This window comes from Aphelocoma coerulescens, chromosome 11 (assembly GCF_041296385.1).
Source record: "Aphelocoma coerulescens isolate FSJ_1873_10779 chromosome 11, UR_Acoe_1.0, whole genome shotgun sequence".
In the NCBI taxonomy this organism is placed as follows: domain Eukaryota; kingdom Metazoa; phylum Chordata; class Aves; order Passeriformes; family Corvidae; genus Aphelocoma; species Aphelocoma coerulescens.
Window position 1 is genome coordinate 17,689,326 of NC_091025.1, and position 25,986 is coordinate 17,715,311.

The window sequence follows — 25,986 nt, forward strand, 5'->3', positions numbered from 1 at the left end:
ATAATGAGCTCCTTTCAACACTGCAGAACTTACCTTTTTTTACAGATATTTGATTGACAAGGAGTTACAATTCAACCAAGAAACTCTGGCTTTTACTCCATAGTCTATTAGTTTAATACTTTAAAAACCTATTGTGTAAACATTTACATAACTTCAAATATTAACTACTTTTTAGAATGTAATTTGATTTTTTTTTTGTTTAAGCCCTTCCACCTCTCTTTTGTGGTAAGAAACTAATCAGGAAACAGTCAAGGAAACTCCCAAAATTTATGTTTTACTGGAAACAATAACTTTTCATAGCAATCATTACTGTGTTTACTATTTGTTGTAAAGTTAGACTAAAATCCACTAGAAATTGCTATTCAAATTGTCAGCATTTTATTTTTTGTTACACCTGCTTCAAACCTTTTAAGCTAAAAAGCATCAAAAATCTATTTAGATGTATTATTTTAGGCAGGAATTTTACTAAAGCAAAACCCAAAATAGCCATTTTCTTTTGTATCTCCCTGTTCCTAACAGTACTCTTAAAAACCAGAAGACACACATTTTACACCCAAAATTCTCTCTGGAGTCCTTATATTTCTACTTCCTTATAATTTGTGTTTAGTGAAGCTGAGGTTAATACACGATCTAATCAAGTGAAATGCTGCTTAGGAGTTAAAATAGGCAAAAGGAATTCAAAGATAATAGATATTATTTAAACAGTTTTTGACACAGTATTCTGGTCTTGTTCTTCTCTGTCCTCCCTGCTGTTCTAAGACAACCTGTGGTTATTACTGTGAAGTGCAGGTAATAATTTTCCAAGAAACCATGTTCTGGAGTTGTTGCTTTACCTGTTGTAGCTAATTGCAGTAGCAACAGGTGAAAATAGGAAGGAAACAGTGAGGAATTCACAAATACAAGTATTACCTATACAATACAGTCCCAAAGTGATTTGTTTTTAATGTTTCCAGGCTAAATTGTTAGAGATAATTTGGAGATCATCAAGATTCCTCAGAATATCCATAATGGCTCACAAACAATGAGCAGCCAAAGCAATGAAGTGCCTTGGGAGACTAAATTATGTGTTCATCATTTACACTGCTGTCCACACTTTGTGGTTTGAACCTCCAGGCACAGCTGATTGCATTGTTAGGTTGAAATTTTGCTCTCAGATTTAGTAAAATAGTTTGCAAAATATTAGGAATAAATTAAAAATTATGATGCAGCTAACTCTTTTACACAAATAGCTCTCCAGAATTATGAATTGTGTCATAGGGCTGAGCTGACCAAAATATCCACACTGGGCATCTTTGAGAGCCCTGGGTTTCCACAGCAGTGCACAGTTCTTCTCATTACAATTCTGTGGTAAACTGCCAGGTTAAAAACTTTGGTGACTTATAAAACGCCTCTAAAATTATTTTGGAGAGATCACAGAAGTAGTGAAAGTTCATCTTTTTCATTTCTAAAACCCAGGAGGCTAACACTCTGAAATCAAACCATAAATTTACATTTCTGTCCTGCCTGGAAACAATAACCCGATAAAACACCCTGTTTCCTGAGCTCATTACCATTTATTGTGCAAGCAGCATGTATTACATCTTATGAATTTCGATTTCATTCTGGCTTAGGCTTATTGTAAGTTTGATCCTTTCTTATTTTCCTTTCCAGGCAAATGCAAACTGTGCTTCAACAGTGTAAAAAAAAAAAATGTCAGACTTGCTCAGCTCTTGTCCAAGGGCAGAGTTGTGGCTAATCTGTGGTGCTGGGCAACAAGCTCAGAATGCTGCCTTTTAAAAGGCAGAATCTGGAATAACACCCAGCTATAATATTGCTATGGCTCATCATTAAAAGCAATAAATACCTAATACAGTTAGGGTACATGCAGGGGTTTTTTTCCCTAATGAATTTGCATAATGGCCAGTGGTTACTCTTAGAGGGAAGCTTAAATCCTGCATGGGCTGTAACAGCTTTGGAGGCAACATCTTCCTCGTTGCTGCAGCAAAACTCATCCAGGAGCAAATGTATTCCAGGGATAATGATGCAGTCTTGCTGGTGCCCCCAGTCAGTGTGTCACTGTGCCCAAAAGCATTGGGAAAGGGCAGTTTCCATGCTGTGCTCCTGGGCTTCCCCCAGTTTGTACCAGTTGTGCTGCTGATTTTTGGGTCAGATTTTTGACATATTGGCAGCCAAAAGCTACTTGAGTCAGTGCTGGTACAATATAAAAAGCCAGGTAAGCTGGCAAAGGTCCCTGAGTTGGAGCCACAGATGGTGCAGGTATAAAAGAGACATCCCTCTGCATCCTGGTGATACAGTTCATCTGCAGACATTTACATTATTAGGGAAATTGTTGGGAAACACTAACACAGAGAAGGCAATGCAACGGGACATGAAGTAAAACGTATGCATTTCCTTCTTTATGAGAGGGAACCTTTTATTGTGCAGAGTGCTTATCTGTTAAAAACCACTAAGATGAGGTAATAAAATGTACATGTTGAAAATAAGCTTTTGCCTCTGCTTATTTATATTAGATTTGCCTCTCTTTCTCTCCATCTCTATGTACATGTTCTACAGGCTACAGAAGCGTATTTATCATATGCTGAGCAGTAGGACAAACCCATTTCACTCTGTATCCTCAGAAGAGGGAAAAAGTGGAGTTCAAGTCATCCATACATGGAAAAAAAAAAAATTTACTTTGGGTCCCTGAGCACCCTGGTAGAAAAACATAGTTCTAAGAAAGCAAAAATGATACAAAATCTAGATGCAGGCTCAAAAACCTTTTAATTCTCCAGAAGGAGCTGGATAAAATGGTAAGTTTCTAATAGTGCATTAGATTGCACCTGTTCCAAATAAAATCAATCCAGTCATTATGCTCATTCTTCCTCTTTTTTTTCTTTTTGTCTTCATCTTGGAAACAGACTACAAATCTTGCAGAGAATCTCAGCAGGATGCCAAATCATTTTAACTTAGCCCAGCAAGATACCCATTGGAACCACAGTAGAAAATATGGATTTTGAATTAAAGATCAACAATTATCTAGATTCAGACTTATCTTCTTTGTTTTCTTCAGTATTGTCTAATTAGTCAAGGCTTTATTCCTTTTATCTGTTATATGTGTCTTTTACTGGTGGTGTCACTTGTCTGCATGAGACAAAAGCAACAAAGCACACAGAAACAACTGCACTGAGAGGAAATAAATCTGTTTTCAAAAGTCTCCAGGCCCTTCTGGGTGGATGTAAGAGGGGTAACAAGAAAGGCAGAGATCTGTATACACTCTTGTGGGCATGATTCCCTCTTTCCTAAGCTCTTAATCAGGCAGAGAACTATTAACCTTTCTGTAGTAGCAACTACATTTTTAAAAGTTAAATTTAAAAGCCAGGCAATATGAAGATTAAAAAAAAACCAACTTATTATTAAAAAAAAAACCCAAAACAATGCTACAATACCTTCTTATATAGGATATACACATATATATAGTGACACTTACTCTGTGCAAACTTAGGAGGATTGTCATTCACATCAGTGAGTGTAATTGTCACTGTTGTAGTTCCAGAGAGTCCACCCATATGTCCTCCCATGTCCTTTGCTTGGATGACCACAAAATATTCTTCTTTGGCTTCTCTGTCCATGTTGGGAAGAGCTGTTTTAATTATAGCTACAATAATGGGGAGGAGAAACAGTCAGGCATAGACACAAATTCAGTCTGCAGCTGGTTTTATGGATATATGCAAATATTGGTATACAAAAATGTCAAAGGTCCAGTTAGCTTGGCTCTTAACACAAAGGATGAAGAAGAATTTGAGATTTTGAAAAAATTGTATTAGAGGTCACCTACCTTGATTGAATTAGAAGTGCACTGAAACTGTGGTTCAAAACCCAAGAATTAATCATAGTTGTGATACAGATTTGTTTTACATTTTATTCCTGACAAATGTCTTGGTTTCCGCCCTACCTCCCACAGAAATCCATCTTTTCCCCACAGAATTCCCAAACAGAAGACGGCCACATAGAAAGCTGACTCTGTGAACACCATTAACCACATCTGTTCAGATTGTTTAAAATATTTTAAACCCAGCCCATTGTTTAATCTGCTCTTGTGTATATTGCAGGCTACAGTTGCTCTCTTAGTCTTAAACTGAGTGTGCAAACTTGAACAGGAGAGGGACAGGCTCCACTGTCCCTCCTCGAGGGGTTCACCTGTGGGGCAATGACCTCAGGAAGCTGCCATCACCTACTTTATCAGGTTAGAAGCTTTTAAACCTACAGAAGTTAAATGATCTGATGTATATCAAAATATAGAATGTCAGTGGGCTGAAGGAAATGTCAACAATGGACAGTCTGGTTAATTCTGGGGTCAGATCCACTGTAAACTCCTATAGATTTCATGGACATCTGGTAGAAGAAATAATCATGAAATACTCAAACCATTTTTTCTTTCCAAAACTTTTCCACCTGTACTGTGCTATTATATCCAAAATACGTATGGAAAGTGCAATGCTCAAAGTTTAATGGTAAATTTAAATAGTGCTCAATGAAGTTTAGTAAAGTCCACCATAATAATAAGATCATAACGGACTAAAGAAGCCCCACTAAACCTAGGGAAAACAATTCAAAATGTTCAACTGAAATATGGCTTTTTATTTCTTTTAATCTATTTTATAAAAATGCCATTAAAAAAGAAATCATTTTTTCTTGCAGGCATCAACAGTAACTCAACAATTCTTTGTTTTAGTTTTGATTTCTCTGTTGGGACTGGAATAAGTGTGGAGGCTTCATCCAGCTCCTACTCTTTTGTGGGACACAGTTTCTATTAAATAAGCTTTTTAGAAATGGCACTCTGGCTGAAATGCTGAGATTACCTATTCACGTAGAATAAAGAAATATTCCTTTAGCATTAATAGAGATGCCTTTTAGTAAATTCTAAAATGTATCAATTCTAAAATAAATGCTAATATTTATTAAATATCCATTTATCTTTAACAATATAATACTAAGAACCTGATCAGACCTTCTTTTCATGGCTGAGGACCATGCTGAGAGCAAGGGGGTGTAAGGCATTTAGAATAAAGCAATACACTTCCTCCATAAACCACCAAATATAACATGAGAGCAGACTTGTAACCTACACTCTTGTAAATTTTTTCCATAAAATATTTTTGGTTGCTGCCTCACATATTTTGTAATTCTGGGGGAAAATGAAATCTCTGCCTTACGCCAGAGGAATCTCTTGTTCCCGAGGAACTCAGAGCCACAGAAGGGTTGGGGTTGGAAGGGACCTCTGGATATCAGCAGGTCCAGCCCCCCTGCCAAGGAAGGGTCACCTGGAGCAGGTGACACAGAACATGTCCAGAGGGACAGGAAAACTCACAATCAGTGAGGTTTTTATTCCAGCATGGGGTAAGTGGGGTTTGGAGACTCAAGGCCAATGGCACAGCAGGCAAAAGTGCCTCAGGAGGGAACCCAAATTATTCTGCCACACACTGAAGAAAATGCTTGTGTTAAGTTTTCTGAGTGAAAGCAGGGGAACAATAAACCCCATTTATCAGATGTGATAGGTGCAAAATACAGTCAGTGAAAGAGTAGGGTCATTTCCTCCATGGCAGCCTGGGTAGGAGAGTAAATGATGCTTAATTCTAAAAGCATTTGACAGTTGTGGCTGGTTTGGACTGACTGGGTTACTATTGACAAATTATAATGATGTATTCTGCAAATAAGTCTATTGTTATAAGTGAAATGACTCATAAAAAGCATTCTAATGCAAACCTAGGCAATCAGAATTTGGTTCACATTCATTTTTTTCGCTAATAAAGCTGATTCAAATATCAATGAACCCTTATTTCAATGGGGCTTGTATTAAGCATACTATACTTTATCTCCATTATTTATTTTTAGACAGAGTTTCAATGTTTGTTTGGGTTTTTTAGTTTAATTTACATCATTAACTGTAGCCTACAGATGAGTTGTATGAGATGCCATATTTTGTATTCTGCAGTTTCCACTGAGAAAAGTCAATTATTTTACTCAAGAGATGTTTTTTCCTAGACAGGTATTTTAATTTGTCTCTTGATGCGTGGAACACTTTAGCCCTTGCCTATGGTTTGAAATATATCAGGCAGATTAGCACCTTTAGAAGTGCCAAAAATTAAAATTTGGGCTTTTAAGATACAAAAGATTTTGGGTTTCTTTTTCTGTATAAAGGTACTAACACAAGCTGTTGTTTCAATAGTTTTATACATATCTGCTGTCACAGACCATAAACCACTTGCCAGAAGCTGAGTCAAAGTCAAGTTTCAATTTCAAACACAATAAAAGACTAAAAAGCGCTTTACTGTTTAAATTACTATAAGAGGAACTGAAGGTTTTTAAGCACCAAATCTATGCAAATTACACGGGCTGATTGTTACCGCTGCATTCAGAATCTATGGAATCGAGGTCAGCAACAGGGAAGTGTTGATATCTCTTAGGAGGCAAATTAATAAACACCAAAAAGCTCCATTCTTGTCTATTGTGATCAAGACAAATACAAGCTGAGAGAGTGCTGCAGAGAATCTCAAGGATATTTATTTGTTCTTTTGCTTTATTCACCAGTCCTCAGGCTGGGCTTGCAGGAAGTACAGAAAGCATCTGCTTATTTTTAGAACCCAATCCAGGCTCACCAAATACCAACATGCACCCAGCACACAGAACATTAACTCACTGAGCATTCAACCTGCTCTGCTTCAGTTCAACCCAGAAACAAATGGAGAATAAAATCATAATCACTTTCAGCATGCAGTGATGGATGAGAAGGAGATGTGCCAAACAGGAGTAGTTTAAAAGTGAGAGAATTACCATAAACTAATGTAAGGCAGGTAGATGCTTGTTGGAAGATTGTATTCAGAACAGTTATCAATGGCTTACTGTCAACTGGAGAGATGGATGACATGGTTCATGGGGTTTGTTCTGCTTCTAGAATCATTCAATATTTCCTGAATGCCAGAAGGCAGGGAGAACTTATCAAGCCTTTCAGATGGCACTGAGTTGCGAGCCTTTGCAAGTACAGGAAGAATATGATTAGAGTTCAAAACAATTTTCACAATTTGGAGAGTCTGAAATAGCAGGATGCAACTCAATTTGGCAAGTAAAAAGCATTTTGTGTGAGGGAAACAATTAACTTCCCAATTACAATAGAGCAGATGACTCACAAGACAGAAGAGAATGTGGAGTCAAGATGAGCTGAATGTGAGAAAACAGCAATTTGCTGATAAAAATGCTCAAGCATTTCCTGGAGTATTAGTTAGTAAGTTATGTGGAAGAACTATGGCATAATCTTTCCAGTGCACTCACACAGGTAAGGCTGCAGCTGGAACAGTGTGTCCAGGTTTGAAAAATATTGATTTTATAGTCAAGGAAGAATAAGGAAAGACTTTACCACCAAATATGTAAAAACTACTGGGAGCTACTCTCCTTTTCTACTGGGGATAAGAGAATGGGCTTAAAATATAACCCCAAAATGGGTTTCAGCTGCACCAAGAGAGATTTCAGTTGAACATTAGGGGAGTGCAGAAGGCTGCCTGTAGAATTTTCAGTTTTGTATCCCCACAGGATTTAAGGCTCTATCAGTCAATTTTCTGCCAAAAATGGGAAGGGAAAAACCTGATTCTTTTTGGGGCCAAGGGCACTCACTGCATTCTCACTCGAGGTTCCTTCCCTCCATAATGTCTCAGTTAAGGCTTTGTCTCCTTGTAGCCTGAAATAATTCCCAAACCTTAGTGCTCTGAAAACATTCATGGACATGTGGTACAACCACTGAACAGCCACTCACAGAATTTCCCTACAGATCATCTCCTTCAAGCTGGAAAGATCAGGAAGCAGCTTGGAAGGTAAAGAAGCCAAGAAGCAAACTATTCCTTCCAAGGATGAAACCTGCCAATATTGAAGTGCCTATTTTTTTTTTTTTTTTTTTTTTGGCTGAGTTGCTTTTCCTAAACAGCCATTGGTGTCCCACTGCTCAACAGCAAATAAAGCAGCTGCAGAAGGGGATTTAGTTGTGCAGTGGTCCTGACTGCACACACTGAGCAATTTGCACAATCTGCCTCACAACTTGAATCAGTTAAAATGCACCCCTGGGGACTACTTTCAAAAACCTATTTGGAAGAATATACACTGTCTCACTCCAAAAAAGACCAGGGGAAAAGAAGCAAAGTGGCAGAGGCTGCAGCTCATGAAAAGGAAGAAGAGAAGCAAAAGAAGCAACAGAAATAAAGACCTGGCTTTCACCTTTCTCTCCATTTTTTAAAGGATCTCTTTATGATAATGCTATAAAACTGTACATAATAATAATTGAGCACATGGCACAAAACCAAGCAAGCACTATGCAAAATTGGAACCTGGCCCTGAAAAGCCTTTCTCAAGCATCCCATTCATCTCACATGCTTTGTTGAAGACTTCCTGCTATTTTGACTTGCATACTTTGATACTTTGGAACTTTCCCTACTTCATGTTGCAAGAGCTAAGTAATTGCTTTGTTCTTCCTTCTGTGCTAAAATCTTGGTGGAGATTCTTATTAAATATAACAGTCATTTAGGACCCAAACTCCTCAAAATCAATCTTGCAGTTTCTTCAGAGAGCCGTGAGAGGCATTCTTTGTTTCCCCGAGAAGCACAGTGAGGTTTTAGCAGTTCATAAAAAAGGTTCATTTGGAGATCTCTGGAAAATCTACACCATAATTCTTAAAAAATGAGTAGATCACAACTACATTTACTCAAAGTTTAAAAAAATGTAGTACTTTGATGATGTGATAAAGGAATACTGATCCACTGTTTTAAATTCTATTCACCTTTATCATAATCTCCTTAATAAGAATTATCATCAAATATTCTAATTTCTTCTTTAGTTCTAATGCCGTAGGATTTTTATTTTAGCAGAAGGAAACATATCTGCAATCTCTAGCAAGGCTGCCTAACTTTCCATAAAAGTCATTAATTACAGGAGTTGTATGAACTACATTCAGATCTAGATATATTTCAAATCAAAGACATTAGACACAGTAAAAATAATGACTAGGTGAAGAATCAAATGCTATATTACATTTTATATTTCTGTGCCATTTTTGTATTTTCAATAGAAGAGCTAATAGTGTACATATTTTATTCTAATGCTTATTTTTAAAAAGTGTATGAGGAAGATGGCACTTTTTGTTAAACCATGAGATTAAAGTTGAATATGGTTTTATTAATTCGTGTTTTTTAACCCAAGATTAATGGATTTTCTTTTTAAGCCCATATTGCTACAATTCTTGTGGTTTCTTCTCTTGTTTTCATTCTGAAGCAGACCCTGCAAGTTTGTTATTGCATGGGAAATTACCTGCCTTTCTCTGTGTGCATTCTGCTAGAAGTATATCCTACAGGACATGACTGGATAACACCCATTATAATGCTGCCTTTTTAGCTCAGGTGAACTTGTCTCTGGGTTTTAGAGAATGGGTACAAAGCTTTAAGCTCTTCTTACCAGCCATTGCCTTTTCCCTGGGACCATTTCATTGGCGTGGTGAAAAGATCACCCTCCCACCAGCTGAGAACAAATGCAGTAAATAAACATTTGGAACTGCATTTATGACCTTGTTTCCTTAGGATTCTATTTGTAGCCATCTAATAGCTGTGATTACACCAGACACTTTACAGAAAGTAGCCTTGGCTTCTTTTTCAGGTGCTTTCCAACTCCAGCTGTGTAGTTCAAATTCCTCTCTCTCTAATTCAGGCCCTTGAAGCACAACATTATTTAAGTATGTTGCCCATTTTCCTACTCAGCATGAGGAACAGTCAAGTTCAAACTACCTCACGAGCTTTCTAAAATGATAGAGCTATTGCTCTGAAATGCAAGAAATATGTGTGGTATCAGCTGTTCTTGTTACTGCCATTATTTGATAAACTCAAGAAGCAGAAAACGCTTCTTTGCAAACGCCAATCTGCCTTGATCTTAAGCCACTCAGCTTTACCAACTGCAGACCAGCAGAACTGTTTTCAAACGTCCCTGCAGTGATTTTATGCTTCTTTTATTAATCAGCAAGGACAGCTCTTGGTGCCACTGAAGGGCCCAATCCTAATACCTGATCCATAATAGCTGCACTTTATTCTTGTAGCTAATGAGCGAGAGCTGCGGGACTGACTCAGCTCTGCTCTGGCTCTGTGTCAGTCCAGCCCTCTCCTAATGGGCTGTCACCAAGACAACTCACAGGGCCACCAAAGAGCCTCAGTACAAGCACCTTGACACATCTCCTCGGCTGCACAGACTATTTAGTACACAAAGACAAGGAAAGACTCCCAGCAGTGTGAAAACAGACTCTGTTCCCAGCATTGTGCCTGACTGCTGTAAGAGCAGTGATCAGTGACAAACTCCAGGAATCCCTGTGTGTGCTGGAGCCACAGTGCTGCCCTGGGAATGCTGCTCTGTGGGCTGCAGGGACCTGGATGCTGCTGCACACACCTGCCTTCCTCTAGGGGAAGGTGTCCCTCCCGTGGCAGGGGTGGAATGACATGAGCTTTAAGGTGCCTTCCAACCCAAACCACTCTGTGATTCTGTGATACTACAATTCTATGAAAAGGAGTTTCTACCTGCCTCTTGCTAAAGCAGAACAACACCCACCCATCCCAGTTCATGCCTCTTTTTATTATTTCAGTTAGGAGTTTACTTAACTTGAAATCTGCAGTAACTGGCACGGCTGTGGAAGCAGCAGTAGTCAATAAAATGAGCTGGAAAGCAGCAGCTCAATCCACGCTCTGACTCATGTTGAAAAAGTACTTTCTCTACGTTAATCCCATGAGGGTTTAGATCTAAAGTATTTAGAAGCTGAACTATTTAGGAAGGCTCTGTTGAACACGAGTGAGTTCTGTTCCTAGCAGCTCATTACTTTCCCCTTACAGTAGTAGACTCCTTCCTGTACCAAAACTGTTTCCCCATTTCTCTCCATCTTGAAGTGCTTCCCTGTCATTGTGTCATGTGTAATTACAGCAACAGTCCCCATGTCTCTCTTTTATTAACACCTCTCAAATATTTGTGTAGTGATTTCAAATCCTTCTTTAATCACCTCTGATCCAGTTTATACAAATGAAGTTCAATCAATCTTTCATTATAAGTAATATTCTCCTGACCTTAACTATCCTGCTTTGAACTTTCTCAGTATCTCAGCAGTGGTTTTTTATGATGACAACTCTTATCAGCCTTACACACAATATTCTGAGGGCATCGTGTACCATTGGAAATGAACTGGAGAGTAACAACCAGATAGAAGAAACAGGCTGAACATCACAAACATATCTGTAATTGAAACCTTGCTGGTTTATCCCCTCTTGCTCCCTTGCTTGTTTTCATTCTGCTGGACTCTATTATAATGTCTAAATGGAGGCAAGATTGCAAATTAAAATAAAAGATTCAGATCTGGCTTTTGTTGAGTGACATTTTCATTCCTCCTACTGAATGAAACAAATTCATTTATGTGCTGATTTCAAGGGTTCAACACTGTGCACCAGAGATGGCCACACACTAAATCATTAAAAACTCTGCTGTTTAACGTATGTGCCCTTCCAGCTGAAAATTAAACCAGGTATTGGGAGAAACCCCACAATTATTCACTCTCCAAAGAGATATCCACATTCTGTGAAGAGAGTCTTCAGCTTTCTGGGTCTGCTGACTCTTCCACTCATCTCAGCAGTACCTCCTTGAGCCTGGGCTGTGTACCAAATGCCAATATCCAAGATGGCAATGCTTAAAAGCTGTTTTTTTCCCCCCAGACTAAGGGTTTGTGCTCCACTGATCCCATGTGCTTTCCAGTGCAGTAGGGCTTTGCTGTAATTTGCCTTGTTCGTGTAACTATATTTCAGGTGTGTGTAGGAGTGACATTATTTAAGTTCATGTGAAATGTAAATAAGTCAGACACAGCTGAAAATGTATTTCCTCTGCTATCCCTATATTGTAGAACACAGTGTCACTTCATATTACTTTCCATTATGATAATCTTATTTTAAAGCTGACAGTCATGATTTAATATCCTTGAAAAAGCTTAAAAGTGAGAAGTGTACTCCAGCTACTTTTAGCAGTCTTAAGGAACCCCCTTTCCCAGCATTTGGATTGTCATCATTTGGATTATGAGAGAATCCATACAACTCGTGTATGTACCTTTATAAATAAAACACACTAGGCAGGGAGCCTGGCATCAGTTACTGAGATGGAACCATAATGATATAAGGAATATATTTCAGCCCACCATGAGTTTCGTTACTAATCTGATGCCATCACATTGTAAGTTTTGCCTCTCACAGAAAAATCTAAATCTGTGTCTTTGTCATGTATTATTTATATCCACCCTCTATCCAACAAACCAGTGGTCATAATAAAATTCACCTACAAAAAGGGAAAAATATTCAGAACAAGCCATCAAAAAAGCATTTACCCTAAGCCACATTCAGAGCACTGAGTGTAAAATAACTTCCGAATTACCTCCTTTCATGTGTCTATAACTCTTACAGAAGGACTTGCAAACTAGAACTGCAGCAGTATATGCATTTTTCATCTCAGGTAATGGAAAATTATTGTTTTATGGGCCACTCACCAACACTTGTTTCTTTGTGCCCAGCATTATAGAATTGTTTCAGTGAGGAGGTTGAGAGTAATGCCAGAGTTGCAGCTGAGAGTGATTCAGATAAGGGCCACATCCAGTTACTGCCAAGCCAGGAGGAACCAAAAAGCAGGAGAGTAAACAACTGCTTTCCTCACACTTACCCTCAGGGGTGAGAACCTTTCCTAGCACAGGCATGAAGGCACATCCTACTCCTTTGCTCTCTCTTGTTGTTCTCAGGATTATAGAGGCAGAGGAATCAGGAGGCCTGGTTGGGTTAATTCCTCATGGTTCACTCTCTGCATGCCATTAAAACCAAGCAGGAAGGTCAGACAATCCTTACTCTGAGCCAGGAAATTAAATATATATATATATATAGACAGGCTTCCCTGGTGCTGGAGCTGCACAGGACTACATTTACTCTTGGTTTCTAAGAAAGATAATAAAAGGCCAGTCGTCTAGAAGAATAGTAAATAGATCAGCTCTCAGTAGCCATACTTCTGTAACGCTCGATACGCTCCTAGGAATGACAGAAAATATTTACATTCTGAAGTGGATCACTCCCACATAGCCCATTCCTGAAAATGCTGATTCCATTTTGGGGAAGACACAATACCTGTGTTCAGAAACAATTCTGTTTCTAATTAATTGAAAAGGCTTTCAACTTATCAGGGCACTAATGAAATGTAATCACAGAGAAAATGCAGCTGTACACACACCCATGTTCCCTCCCACCCCCAAAAATATCCCAAACCCTCAAACCCTGAAGTATGTACCACACGTGGAAGATCATCTTCAGGTTTGATTTGTCTGGGGTAAAATACACCTCCTCTGCTTTAGTTTGTACACTGTCACAACAGTATTCAAACATCTTCCTGCTTGAAAACCTCCCCTGGGGGTCCTGAGGATTACAAGAAAATGTGTTTTCCTGGCTTAGTTACCGAGAGTTGTGATGGTTCACGTTGCAAAGGTTGGACAAATATAAAGAAACAGTCCAACATCTTCACACTTTGTATTTGCTTTGGACATTTTGCTTTAGAGCAATCTTTTCCACCCTGTATATGTGGCTGTAGTTTCTACATAACTACCTCCATCTGGCTGGTTCAATGATTAAGCTTTTATATATATTTATATTTTACATATCCTAAACAATTTGGTGAGAGCAGGATTCCACCACAGATGAAGGACACTACATAGAGAGGGCAAAGAAACAGGGAACAGCCTCAGTACAGAAACCCATCCTGTTGCAGTGAATTAGAGAAGAACATAATTGATGTTCTCCACAGATCTAGAAAAATGGGGAATCTGAAGCCATTCATTCACTCAGCAGCAGCTCCATAACATGAAACCACTTAGGGACTCTGGCCACAGCTGAATTCTTTGTGAATAAATTCTCCTCAGACACTAACATGTCATTTTCATGGTAACTGATCTGCTCTGCAAAGGAATATTTGTATCTGGAAATGAAGGGAGGAGAGGGAAATTAACGCCAGTGAAACAGGAGAAAAATCCTGATTTTCACCAAGAAGCTTTGGAGCTCTCTCTGGCTTTCAGGAGAACAGGAATCACTTTCCTAGGTGAGGAATAGTTACTTCTTTGGATTAAGCATCAGGATTTAATGCAATACAAATAAGAAAACTGAGTAAAATGAAATCTTTTTTAACATTTGGAATAGTTCTTTCAGGCCATTTTTCTGGGAAAGAAAATCTTCTGTGTAGGTGGAGAATGCACTTCTCATTTCCTTTAGGAAAGCTGATGTGTTCCCATGCTAAGGCACTAACTTTCCCTAGCAGAAGCTGAGAAAAACCCTACAGTCAATTCCCCTCTAATTAACACAGCTCACACAAGTCATTACTGCAGGCAATAATTTGTAATATTAAAGAAACCAAACAGTATATTTTGATACTTGATGGTCAGAGGTCTGCTCAGAGTTATATTTCCACGACTGTGACAAATGAGCCAGCAGGAGCTAAGGGCCTTCTCTAATAACACTCTCTTAACACACTTATTTTTGGAACAAGCTGCTCTTTTTCCATTGTACTGTGCTAGAATTTTTCTCTGTAAAACTCTATTTTACATGCAGTGTAAAAATAAAAGGCTGAATCACATTCCAGAGATCCCTTTCACATTTAGGATAGCTGTCCTTCAACCAGAAAACCCCCCCTTTAATGGACTAATTCATTAATATTTATTGATGCATACTATTTACATAAAATCCCATAAAGTTAGGGCATTTCTAGGAATAGGAAACAATTTTTCCATGCCATTTCACCAGAAAGATTTAAAGAAATTCCGTATTTTAAAGATTACAGGAGTACTGTGTTCAGTATTGGTGAGAAAACTTAGTACACCTGATCTACCAAAAGAATTCTTTAATAATTTCTCTGAGCATTTATTTTATAATTTTCTTAGTCTGCACAAGGACAAGAATTTTTACTCCAATTTTACTGCTTTACAGCTGTATCAATTCAGGTGGGTATTTGTATGCTTTAAAAAGAGTTTTAGTTTTCATCTCCTTAGGAGATCACATCTTCACTCAGTGATTAGAAAGGACTTCTAGCAACAGGTGAAAAAATATTAGAAATATTATCAAATCCTCCTAAAACCTGGTTTTTAGACATAACTAAATGAATTTGCTGTAAGTAAAACATATGTACAGAAAACAGGAGGGAATGGATTTATTGGCACTTCTTTCAGATGACTTCCAAGACTGTAACACCGCAGAGAAATAAAGTTACCCTAAATGTGTGCCAATGAAACTTCATGCCAACACTCACTATTGATGCTCTTTCTCTCCTCAAATTGATCCAACCAATCAAGAAAGAGAATTTTCAATGAAAACACAAAATCTATTCACTGAAATTCCCAAGCTAAACTGGGAATGCTATAGACTCTATAGAATGAAAATGATATTATGCTCATCAAATCCCACAGGGCAAGCCCTGCATTCCCTGATCAGTTTTGTCACACAGCTCCTCCTCTGCCTTTCAGCTGCTCCAGTAACTTCTGTAACACTGCCACACCATCACTCCCATTAGCATTAATCCCTGGTTTTCCTTTATTTTCCCCCAAGATCAGACTCTGAGGAACATGAGTGAGACCTGGGTTACACCTGGGTGATGAGATGCACAGGAGGCAGGGGATGGTCACCTCTACAATACAACCAGAGGGTTACTTCAGCTTGGAAAAAGCCTCTAAGGTCATCGAGCCCAACCATTCTCCAGCAGTGCCAAGCCCACCTTGTCCACATCCCCAAGTGCCACATCCACACAGCTTTAAATCCCTCCAGGGATGGGCACTCCCCACCACCACTCTGGGCAGCTGTGCCAGCGCTGGGCAACCCTTTCCATGAAGAAATTTTTCCCAGTCTCCAATCTAAGCCTCCCCTGGAGCAAGGTGAGGTGATTTCCTGAGCCAGGGGTTGCTGTTCAGAGTCACCTACCTGTATGGGGCTCAATAGAGAAGTAAGGCTGTCCTTCCAGGATGCTATAAACCAGCTTGGCACTATTCCCATACACTGGATCATCTGCATCTGTAGCTGTTACTTTAGTAACAAAGGTGCCTAAATAGAAAGAATACACACAATTAATGTTTACACTCCCTGGAAATTTGCATATCTTATTCAAAAACTAATTTGAAACAAAAATTCATTTCCTTGGGAGCTGTATAACAATAATGAAAGAAGGAAAAATAACAGTAACAAGTTAAAGTATTACTTGTGGAACAGAAACAAAACATTTTCCTTCAAGCTGATATGTGCCAGCAGCCTGAATTTCAGGGTAAAATAAAAGCCATTTTTGTATCTGTATTATTTAAAGTTTCTTTGCAGAATGCATTTAAAGCTACCTGTAGAACTGTGCAGACTTCAAGCATTTTCAAAGGAATGATATCAAAGGGCTACAAAACACAAGGTTAATAATACAATATAATATTGGGCATTTAAGGCTTGCAAATCCACATTTGAAAAAAAACTTTGCTAAGTTACAGAGACCAGATAGAAAAACAATAATAAAAAGGGTTCTTTTTTCTTCCTTTGGCTTGCAGCCACGATAATGATTTGATGTGGCCACAGTGACGGAGTTGGGACAACAATGATTGTCTCTGAAATGAGTATCTGCCACTCAGGGGGCCATTGTTCAGCCAGGGTTATAAATTCCATACTCTGACAAAAATAAATAGAAAAAAAAATAAGGAAATTACCCTTTTTATCTCTTAGACAACATAGCACTTGCATTTCTGTAAGAAGCAAAATGGAATGGAATTCAGCTGGTTGCATTAAGGTTGCTGCAGAGATGTTTTTTGGCTGACATAAAAGTATGATGGTGTTAACTAGGCTGACAATAAAGACAGTATCTACAGAGGGAGAGAAAGCAAGAGCAGGAGAAAGGTCAAGGGCTGAATTATGTTCTGAAAGGAAAATAATGACAGCACCCACCAAAAATCCCCTTTTCTGGATATGCCAGTAAAAATAACCTCCTGTTCCTTCCCACCCTTGGTGTGCTGCTGAATCCTGATCCCATGGCCCTTCAGAACAGGAGTGGCAGAGCAAGGGGAAGGAGATCCCTTTGGCACATCTTCCTCTCTCCCTGTACTGTAAGGTTGTTATGGCTTGGGGCAGTTTTGGGGGTTACAGTAGGTGCTGTATTTAGAGGAATGTTTGCTTATTTAGATATAATTTGCATATGACCCAAGAGCTGCCATTTCCCTCTTTCCCACCTGGCCACTTAAACACCAGGGCAGGGTGTGGGGCTGTGGTTTGGGAGGGCAGGATTTGGGAGGATGGAGAACACCTCTCTTAGGGAGCACAAGCTCTGCACAGACCTAGGTTGTGGCAGGTTTGCTACAAGGAAGTAATGGAATAATTTCCAGGGAAAGGAGTGTGGGTTGCTGAAATGTATCTCACTAGAGCTAAAAGAAAAAAGCCTTTGGCTTGTATTGGTCATTTCTTTTTGGTGCAAATTTGCCCATTCTTATAGGGGAGAATATTAGCAAAGGGAGGCAGATCAGTGTGAGCTCCACCATGGCCCACCCAGAGGGAAAGCACCCCCCCAGCATCTCTCCTGAGCTCAGCAGGGGCCAGAGGAGTCCTGCAGCTGGGGCACATCCCATGGAAAAGGAAGATTATGTCACATCTCTCTTTGACAGCTTGCTGAGCCTGTTTTATAAACATGCAAACTGTCCATGTTTTGAAGCTTAACTGTATTTGATGCTGAAAGGTGATCTTATACCTAACCTTTAACAGAATAGTTTTTATCCTGTCACTGAGCCTGAGAAATGGACTTTATCCTCAACTTGGTGGTGTGTTTGTAGGGAATTAACATCAGAAATTTATTGTCTGACCAGTGACAACCAGACACTAACAGACAACTCCTGAGAGCTCTGAGTGGAAATGATAAAGGACACAGGTGACACGTGTGGTGCCCAGCCCTGTGGCAAATTCAGCAGCCTCAGCCTGCAGGTGATACCCTCAGTGCCCTCCTTCACACACAGGAGAATATAAAGAGGAAGGGGGAAGCAGCCCTGGGACACACTCAGAGGCCGTGGCACAGGCTGCAGAAAACAGGGAACAACAAGAAGGAAGTTGCAGGAAGCTTGAGCTCGGATGTTGCAGGAAGAGAGGGACAGAAGGCCCCTCTGTGGCTTGCCCACAGGAGTCACAGAGCACGAGAAGCTGTAGCAAATGGGATCGTCTCACATGTTTAAGTTCTGTTGGCTCGACTTTTGTAGCTCACACCTGTTACAAGGGCTCTGTTTTGCTGTTCCCACAGACAATCATCCCTCAGCCAAGCTGTACCTCCCCTCTCTGGAACTCAGGCTACAGCCCCACCACCCCAGCACATCCCAGCACATCCCAGCACATCCCCACGCTCCCTGCAGCCCAGTCCCAGGTGTGACACCAGCCATGAATGCAGGCTCAGAGCTTCCTTCAGCTGGAGTCAGGCTGAAGTAGCAGGTGATGTGCTCCCTTCTGTGGCTGCTGTCATAAAACTTGTGGTTTGTAATCTCCTAAGACAGAAGATGTTTGTGCAGAACACCATACAGTGGGACAGGGATGCAATAAGATAAGGCTCATCACAAAGTGAAAATTTTAGTTAGAGTATTTCATCTAGACTGTTTCATTTTGTTTTCATTATATACTTTATACACAAAGGAAAATAAAGAAATAAAACTGTTGACTTCTTGGAGATTGTGTTTGATTTTCCTAGCTGGCTCTCATTTCAAAGGCCTTCAGAAATAATTACATTGCTTGTTTAGAAAGATTTGATATATAATTTCTATTCTTATCTTTCTTCGCTTGAGAATTCCTGGAGACTTTCTATAGATATTTATTTCAAGATTCCCAGACTTGAATGGGTATGCTGATTCCTTGATAAGCACATTCTTTATCCTAAGTGTTCATTAGAATAAAAAAGTTGAATATACCCTAATAAAAAGCGTTACTCAGTGTCTAACACTGCTTCCAATCCTGATGCTCAGCTATCAGGATTTTTTTCGTGTGATATAAAATAATTCAATCACTTATTGAGACCCCAAGTTCAGCTGAAGTTTATACATGTATTAAAAATACATGGGTGGTATGTGAGCCAGTATTTCCAGTTAAAGTACACAAAAGGAAGGGGGAAAGGCATAATCTTATTTTTCTTTCCCTTACAGGTCACTTGAAGTGTGATTATAATCTCACCTAATAAAATTAATGAAGGGAATGGACAACTGAAATACTCTTCTGCCTCCTAGAAATCAATTTCTTCCCCAGCCTGTTTCTGTCTCTCAGCACTTCATTTCCGACCATCATACACACTTCTGAGGCCTGTCAAATCCAGTAATTTGCTCCCAACAATCTTGCTGATGAAAATTGTTTATGGAAGATGTGAGCAATCGTGAAACAGAAATTAAAGAAATAGCTTCCACTATTGAAATTAGTTAAGCTTTGGCACAGTTTAAATTTTATCACCTTTAATTCGAATTTTTTTTTTCTTTATGCCTTGAGTCAGATCTTCTGCAGGTGTGAAACACGCCACATTATGCTGTTCACACTGGCAATAATCAGTATATTTAGGAGCAAACTCTGTCCCCTCCACACCTGCAGGTGATGTTGCTAAGTCAGTGCTGCTCTGGTTCCCCTGCAATGTGCAGAGTTCACATGGAACAACCAATCCCAGCCCCACAGATGACAGAACCTGGGCACCAAAAGATTTGGAGAACTGAGTGAAAAATAATGCAGAATAAAAGGAACTCACAGCCACCATGGCTCTTGTTTAGGCAACCTCCACCCCAGAACTCTCCAAGCTTTGGATTATCAATATTTAAGCAGGATTTTACTCCATTACAGACACTGCAGTTATAAACTACATGTACATAAATATTTTTTACTAGCATAATGTGCTTAAAGTTTTAAAGCTAAAAATTTTGTGTTGAAAAAGTTGTAAGAATGCAGGGAAGGGCACTTATTAAGTAAATGCTCTTGGAAAAACAACATTCTGGGTTCTGCCCAGCAAATAAAACGCTAAGGTTTCTGTTTGTGTTTGACTACATTTGGCTTGTGTTTGTTTCTTTGTCAATGCTACAACAAACTCATTTAGCCAGGCACTATAAATTTGAAATGGTGCCATTTTTATAAGAAAGCCACTACTGTAGTCCAAGTCACTGTTGTCCTAATTACAATAATATTGCAGTTTTATATAATCTGGCCCAACAACATAGACACTGGTTTTTTTCTTTACATACCTAATGTTGCCTTATGTAAACCAAATCCTTTTTTTTTTGGGAGATGAGGCAAATTTTAAGATGTTCTGTTAAAAAACTTTGTGTGTTTTTTCCTCTGGTACACTTTTGCAGTGATAATGACACTTAAATATGGATTTAACCACCATAAATATAGACTGCACAGAGATTCAACAGATTTTAATTAATGAACACTTCTGATGTGCTTTAACCATTAGCCATTGTTGATTGTTTTACTCTGTCAGTGTCAGATTGTTTTACTCTGTCTTTACATCAGGCCAGCAATCAGACACACAATTAACAACAGGAGTATTTTTACTTGGTTAGGTGAGGAAGCCTGTGTTTGCTGGCGAACTAAGATTAAAAACCATCATGAAAAATAAGATGTGTGTACTCAGCTAGGGCTTTTCTGTTGTTTTGGCTATGTTTTTACGTGCAGGCCAGGGTACAGAGTCTGCACATTAGTCAGAAAGAAAAATGCATATGCTGCCACAGGGAGCAGGAAAGCAAATTCTTTTGGTGTGGCAGTGAAATGTGCGCACTGGGAAAAGAAAAAAATCCAAAAAATCAAATGTGAATGTTCTAGAGGAGGTAATGAATAGTTGGTGCCAGGAATTTACATGAATCCATATTCAATGAACAACCATTTTGCTGAAAGATTGCAATGGCTGGTAAAAATAAATAACATGACCATAATGAAACCTGGTGGAACCATGTTTTCTCATCTTCCCAGGGACTTTTGGGTTTGTCTGGTGTTTTTTTGCTTTTCTGATGCCCTTTTTGGTCTCACTCACCCTTTTTCTCCTAACCTTCCCAAATCTTGACAGGCTGAAATCTCCATTTCATTCCAAAGATCTGATTACCAACCTGACAGGACATTAGGAGAGTATTTGCATGGCAAAGCCTCACATTATTTACCAACTCTTTTGTTTCCCTAAGAAGATCCCTGTGCTTCAAAACCTTCAGCTGGCTTTGGAGTTGGGCTGATGGAAGCCCTGCAGCCAGGGGTGGTCACACAAAGCATTGTTTGTACCCAGCAGGTCAGATAAGCATTCTTTCCAAAATGAAGCCTTTTCTTCACTGTCCTTCTTTGCTATAATCTCACAGGTAGCATGACAGTTGTTGTCATGGTAACAATTTTTTATTGAATAAAACTGCAATAATCTCATAAAAACCTGCATAACTTCTTGACATGTAAATTATTACTGCCTCAAAGCTGAAGGAACTTATTCTTATTTATTTTTCATTGTTGTTCATTTTTTTAAATGCAAAAACATAGTTTTAAGCTTATCATCCTGCATGATTGCATGAGACCATTTCTAAAGACAAAATCTATGAATTAGAGGTTTCACTAAGCAAATAAAGGAAATGTCTATGAAATAGGAATCTGTTTAAAGCACTCCAGAACTTGTTAACATATGCAAATTACCCATATAAAGTATCATTGCATATCTTGGTGCTCATGCAGATATATAAATACACACATAAATTGTGGGAATGTTGCTTGAGTGTTTAAGGGTTCTTTTGCAGATCATATGCTATTATTTCAACTCTACCTTCTGCACCTGCATTGGAATGTATTTTTATTAACAGCTACTTCATTGCCAAAACTCTGGGAGCCCAGTGTGTGCATCAGATCTCACAGTGCAGGAAGGTTCTTTCCCCAAAGACTCCAAGAGCCAAGTACCAGGATAGACAAATACAGACAGACAGAGACAAGGAGATTGTTGGACTTGATCCTTGTGGGTCCTTTCCAGCCCAGGAATTCCATGATTTCATGATTCTGTGCTGAGAGGATGTGAATAGCCCTGGGAAGGAATGCTGCCAGCACATGGTGGTGCTGCTGCCTGACCTACAGCACCCACAGGACCTCAGAACCACGCAAAAATGTCAGGGGCTGCTTTGGGAACAGATCACACAGGGCTTGGGTGAGTTTTCCAGATCTTCCCACACTTAGAGGAAAGCATGAGAAAAAGAGAAAAATATCTGCTTTTTAAATATCTGCTTTTTAAATATCCATTGGACCCTTAATGAATGAAAGATTAATGAGGCAAGAGATGACACCCTAAGCGGAGGTAAACAGTAGAGATATGGGCCAGAACACTCCACTGAGGGAAAAATGGACAACTTGTGCTTGCCATGCTGGAGAAACAGGAATGCCAGCATGCATTCAACTGTATCTATGGCAGAATCCAATATGCAATTATTTCTAGAGGTAGAAATGAGAAAGAGAATTTGTGTATGTTACAGATGTAGTACTGGTGGTGTCGGTGATGAGAACCACACAAATACACAGATACAAGACTTCACTGAATCTTCTGCAAAGGCAAAAACAACAACAAAAGCTTCCTTGCAATGAGAAATTGTACAAGGAGGAATAGCTTCCCAAGGGAAATAACAGAATCCTCCTCACTGAGTTCACTCTCTTGCACAGGATGCTGGATAATGTATTCTAAGGGAAAACCCTGGAAAGACAGGAAGATTAACTAATAGGGTAATTTGTCTTTCCCAACTGTAATTTATTTGACTCTAAGTAGTGAAATACTGTGATGCTGTCATGATCTTGTTTATGATGATTAAGGTAAGGAAGAAGGAAAAGAGGGTTATTCATACAACTCAGTTTTAGGCTCAACTGGTTAAATTACATACCTAGCTGAACCACCTGCCTGCTCTACCTGAGGGAGGAAGACAGAATCATCCTCTCCTGGAATCCTCCTTTCTTGGCTGACTGGAGAGGAACAGAAATTAAATTGGCCAGCTGATGTGAATGTCTAAATTTCAATCCTGCGACTCTTCTCTTTTGAAGATGTACTCAAAACAGGCCACCCCAGTCTCTGACTCCAGCCTTCCAGGAACTGCAAGTGTGTAAAGCTGACACTCCACCAAACAGGACAAGCAGAAACCTTTCAAGAATTTTGGTTTTGTTTACATTAATTTCTCTCTATATCATAAAATCCTAGAATCGCAGAACAATTTAGGTTGGAAAAGCCCTCCAAGGCCATCAAGTCCAAGCTGTGCCCCATCCCCACCTTGTCCCCAGCCCAGAGCTCTGAGTGCCACCTCCAGCCCTTCCTTGGACACCTCCAGGGATGGCCACTCCAAACCTCCCTGGGCAGCCCCTGCCAAGGCCTGAGCACCCTTTCCATGGGGAAATTCCTGCTGCTGTCCAACCTGAGCCTCCCCTGGAGCACCTTAAGGCCATTTCTTCTTGTGTATACCTTTCTCAACAGCTGTGTGCACTTATATACTCATACGGACACCTGTATACACTTTCTGAACTAAACTGCAACAGATACAGTTCATATTCTGTTTTTAATATTAAACATGAGTGACAAAGCATGACTTGCTTGTTTTGCAGGTTGTTTTATATAAGTAGTTTAATGTAATCTCACCGAAATGCACAGAAAAAAGAGATTTTTTAGTACTTTACAGACCTATAGGAAATGGCAGATGCTGCTCTAAAGAACTGGTAATCTAAACCAAAAGTTTTAGCCCCTGAAAATCTGGTTGAATGAAAGAATCTGGAAGAATCTAACAGCTTGGTCTATAATAAATTATGTAGCACCATGCAGGAAAATGCAAGAAGCTGTTTCCTGGTTCCACCAGTAATATAATCCTTTCATACCTTTGATACACTAAGTGCTGTTTAGCTCCACAAGCAGAAGAGGTATCCAGACTGTTCCTCCCAGACTGTTACATATTTCACAATGAAATTTTTGGAGTAGATGCTTTAGGAAGTTAATGAAACCTTTAAAGAATGTTAATGTCATGCAGTACATGTCTGAGTCCAAATCTCTGAGCAAACGCACAACTCACGGCATGTAATGCACCAGTGTTTGTGCAGATTGCTCATGTGCCGTTTTAAGGACGTTTTATCATGTGAGGGAAATGCGAAAAACATATTGTATGCAAATGTGTGACTGCAGAAGTATGAGAGGAGCTGGCTATGCCTGGAGAAAAAGGCTGTTTGTACATCCACGGAATGGAGCGAGCTGGCAGCCCCGCACCTCGCAGCTGTATAATGAGAGCTGGAGGAAGCGTGGCTGGGAAATCTAATCAACTGCATATTTTACCATTTTTTTCTCTGCATAAACTAATTGTTTTGGAACTCTGATTGTGCCTTTTTAACATAACCTTTTGGAAGCAGAAATATTTTACAACAGAAATGCATATTCAGATTTAGGGATATGGATGCCTCCCCGGCAATTATCCTGGCTGATGTTACCTGGGTTTACCTGAGTGGATCTAACAAGAGGGGACACTGCCTTTTCAGTTTTAAGGCTGGCAGTTCTTTCTTGCTACAGCTTATGAGATGGTGCCATTAGAGAGCCTGCAGGTATTCCTTTACAAATTCCCCTGGGTGGCTGTTTGTTAGGATTAGTACACGGTTTGAAACATCACAGGCAACAGCAGAAGGGTAAAATGTATTTTATGTTTGGCTTAAAGAATTATGTTTTCCTTTCATGCAATTTTTTTTTTATTCTCCCTTTAGATATCACCCTTGCTATAGAATATTAATTGATATTTGTGAGAGAAGTGGGAAATAGCTCCTCTTCTGTTCAGGACTTTTTGAAAGACTGCTTGTCTCTAATCAATTGACTATTTCATCAGCATTCATTCTGCGAGGTCCCCAGGCAAAGGCAGTAAAATTGGATGATCACTGTACACTATATTATCAAGCAGAAAAAAAGGTACTGTAAGTCTTGTTGATGCCAGTGGAAGTTTTGGGTTATGCTCAGGTGTATTGTAAAAAATATATAAATAAATAATAAAGCAGCCTAGGCTGTTTACTGCAGAAATTCTTTCATTTATGACTTTGTGTGGTGAGAAGAGAAAGTGGCTGCTATCATTCTGCAGCTTTGATGCTCTGCTCGCTTTGTTTGGGAGAGCAAAGCCTGGTGTGCCAGCAACTGTAACCCAGGGTGCAAAAGCAGGGTCTGAAATATTGTCCCCTCAGGCCACTGGGGGCCAGCATGTGGCAGCAGAGCCCTTCTGGGCCCAGGGAAGGGGCACAGTTAATCAGCTGCCCAGCAGCTCCCAGGGCTGATTCCAGAGGAAGCTGTGTTGACAGCAGCTCCACAGGCAGTTGCTGAGCTGTTTTCATGGGAAAACAGGACCTAAACAAAGACAGAGGTGTCAGCTCAGGGCAGGGTGGGGAATGACCAGCGCCAGAGAAAAAGGTGGATTCTGAATCGCATCTCATTTTGCCAAATATCAAGTGTGTCCCTCAGAGAGATGTCTAACACAGGCCACTTAATGAAGAGTTTGAGTAGTGTTGGTCCCCAGAGTTCTAAAGCCAAGCCTTTGTGCTAGCAGAGGAATAGAAGTTACAGCAATCAAAGTTTCTGTGAAAATATTACCCCACTGAACTTAATTTTCTGACCTAGAACCTTCTACCCTGTGGTGAGACCTTCTCTACATTTCATGTGATTGAAAAAGGTGAGATTATTCTCCAGACCTGTTCTGTGGCATTTCACAGAGCATCAGTCTGGCAGGAACCTGTGCTGCTCTACTTCCTCTCCTCCCTCTGTTTTCCACTTAGGCATCATCCCTTGGCCAGCAAACAGGCTCATGTCTCCAGACAAGCTGCTTACAAAAATGAGATAACACAGTTTCAAAGCCTGCAAAATCAAACCCTACCACTCTTTGAAACACCTTATTTTTCCTTCAAAATTTTACATTTTGGAAAATTG

The 25,986-nt window shown here is 39.6% G+C and overlaps 1 protein-coding gene across 11 annotated transcripts in view; it reads right to left on the bottom strand.

Annotated features, from left to right (window-relative positions):
* CDH8 (cadherin 8) overlaps positions 1-25,986 on the bottom strand; it is a 361,598-nt gene that overhangs the window by 63,423 nt on the left and 272,189 nt on the right. For 7 of the 11 annotated variants that reach the window (XM_069026620.1, XM_069026617.1, XM_069026616.1 and 4 more), the window contains 2 exons: positions 16,014-16,133; positions 3,467-3,634 (listed from right to left, as the gene is read on the bottom strand). In XM_069026620.1, coding sequence (XP_068882721.1) covers positions 3,467-3,634; positions 16,014-16,133 — 288 coding nt within the window. Of the gene's footprint in view, positions 1-3,466; positions 3,635-12,453; positions 12,515-12,565; positions 12,635-16,013; positions 16,134-25,986 lie in introns of those variants that run through there. The other 4 variants (XM_069026625.1, XM_069026624.1, XM_069026621.1 and 1 more) reach the window with 4 other exon arrangements.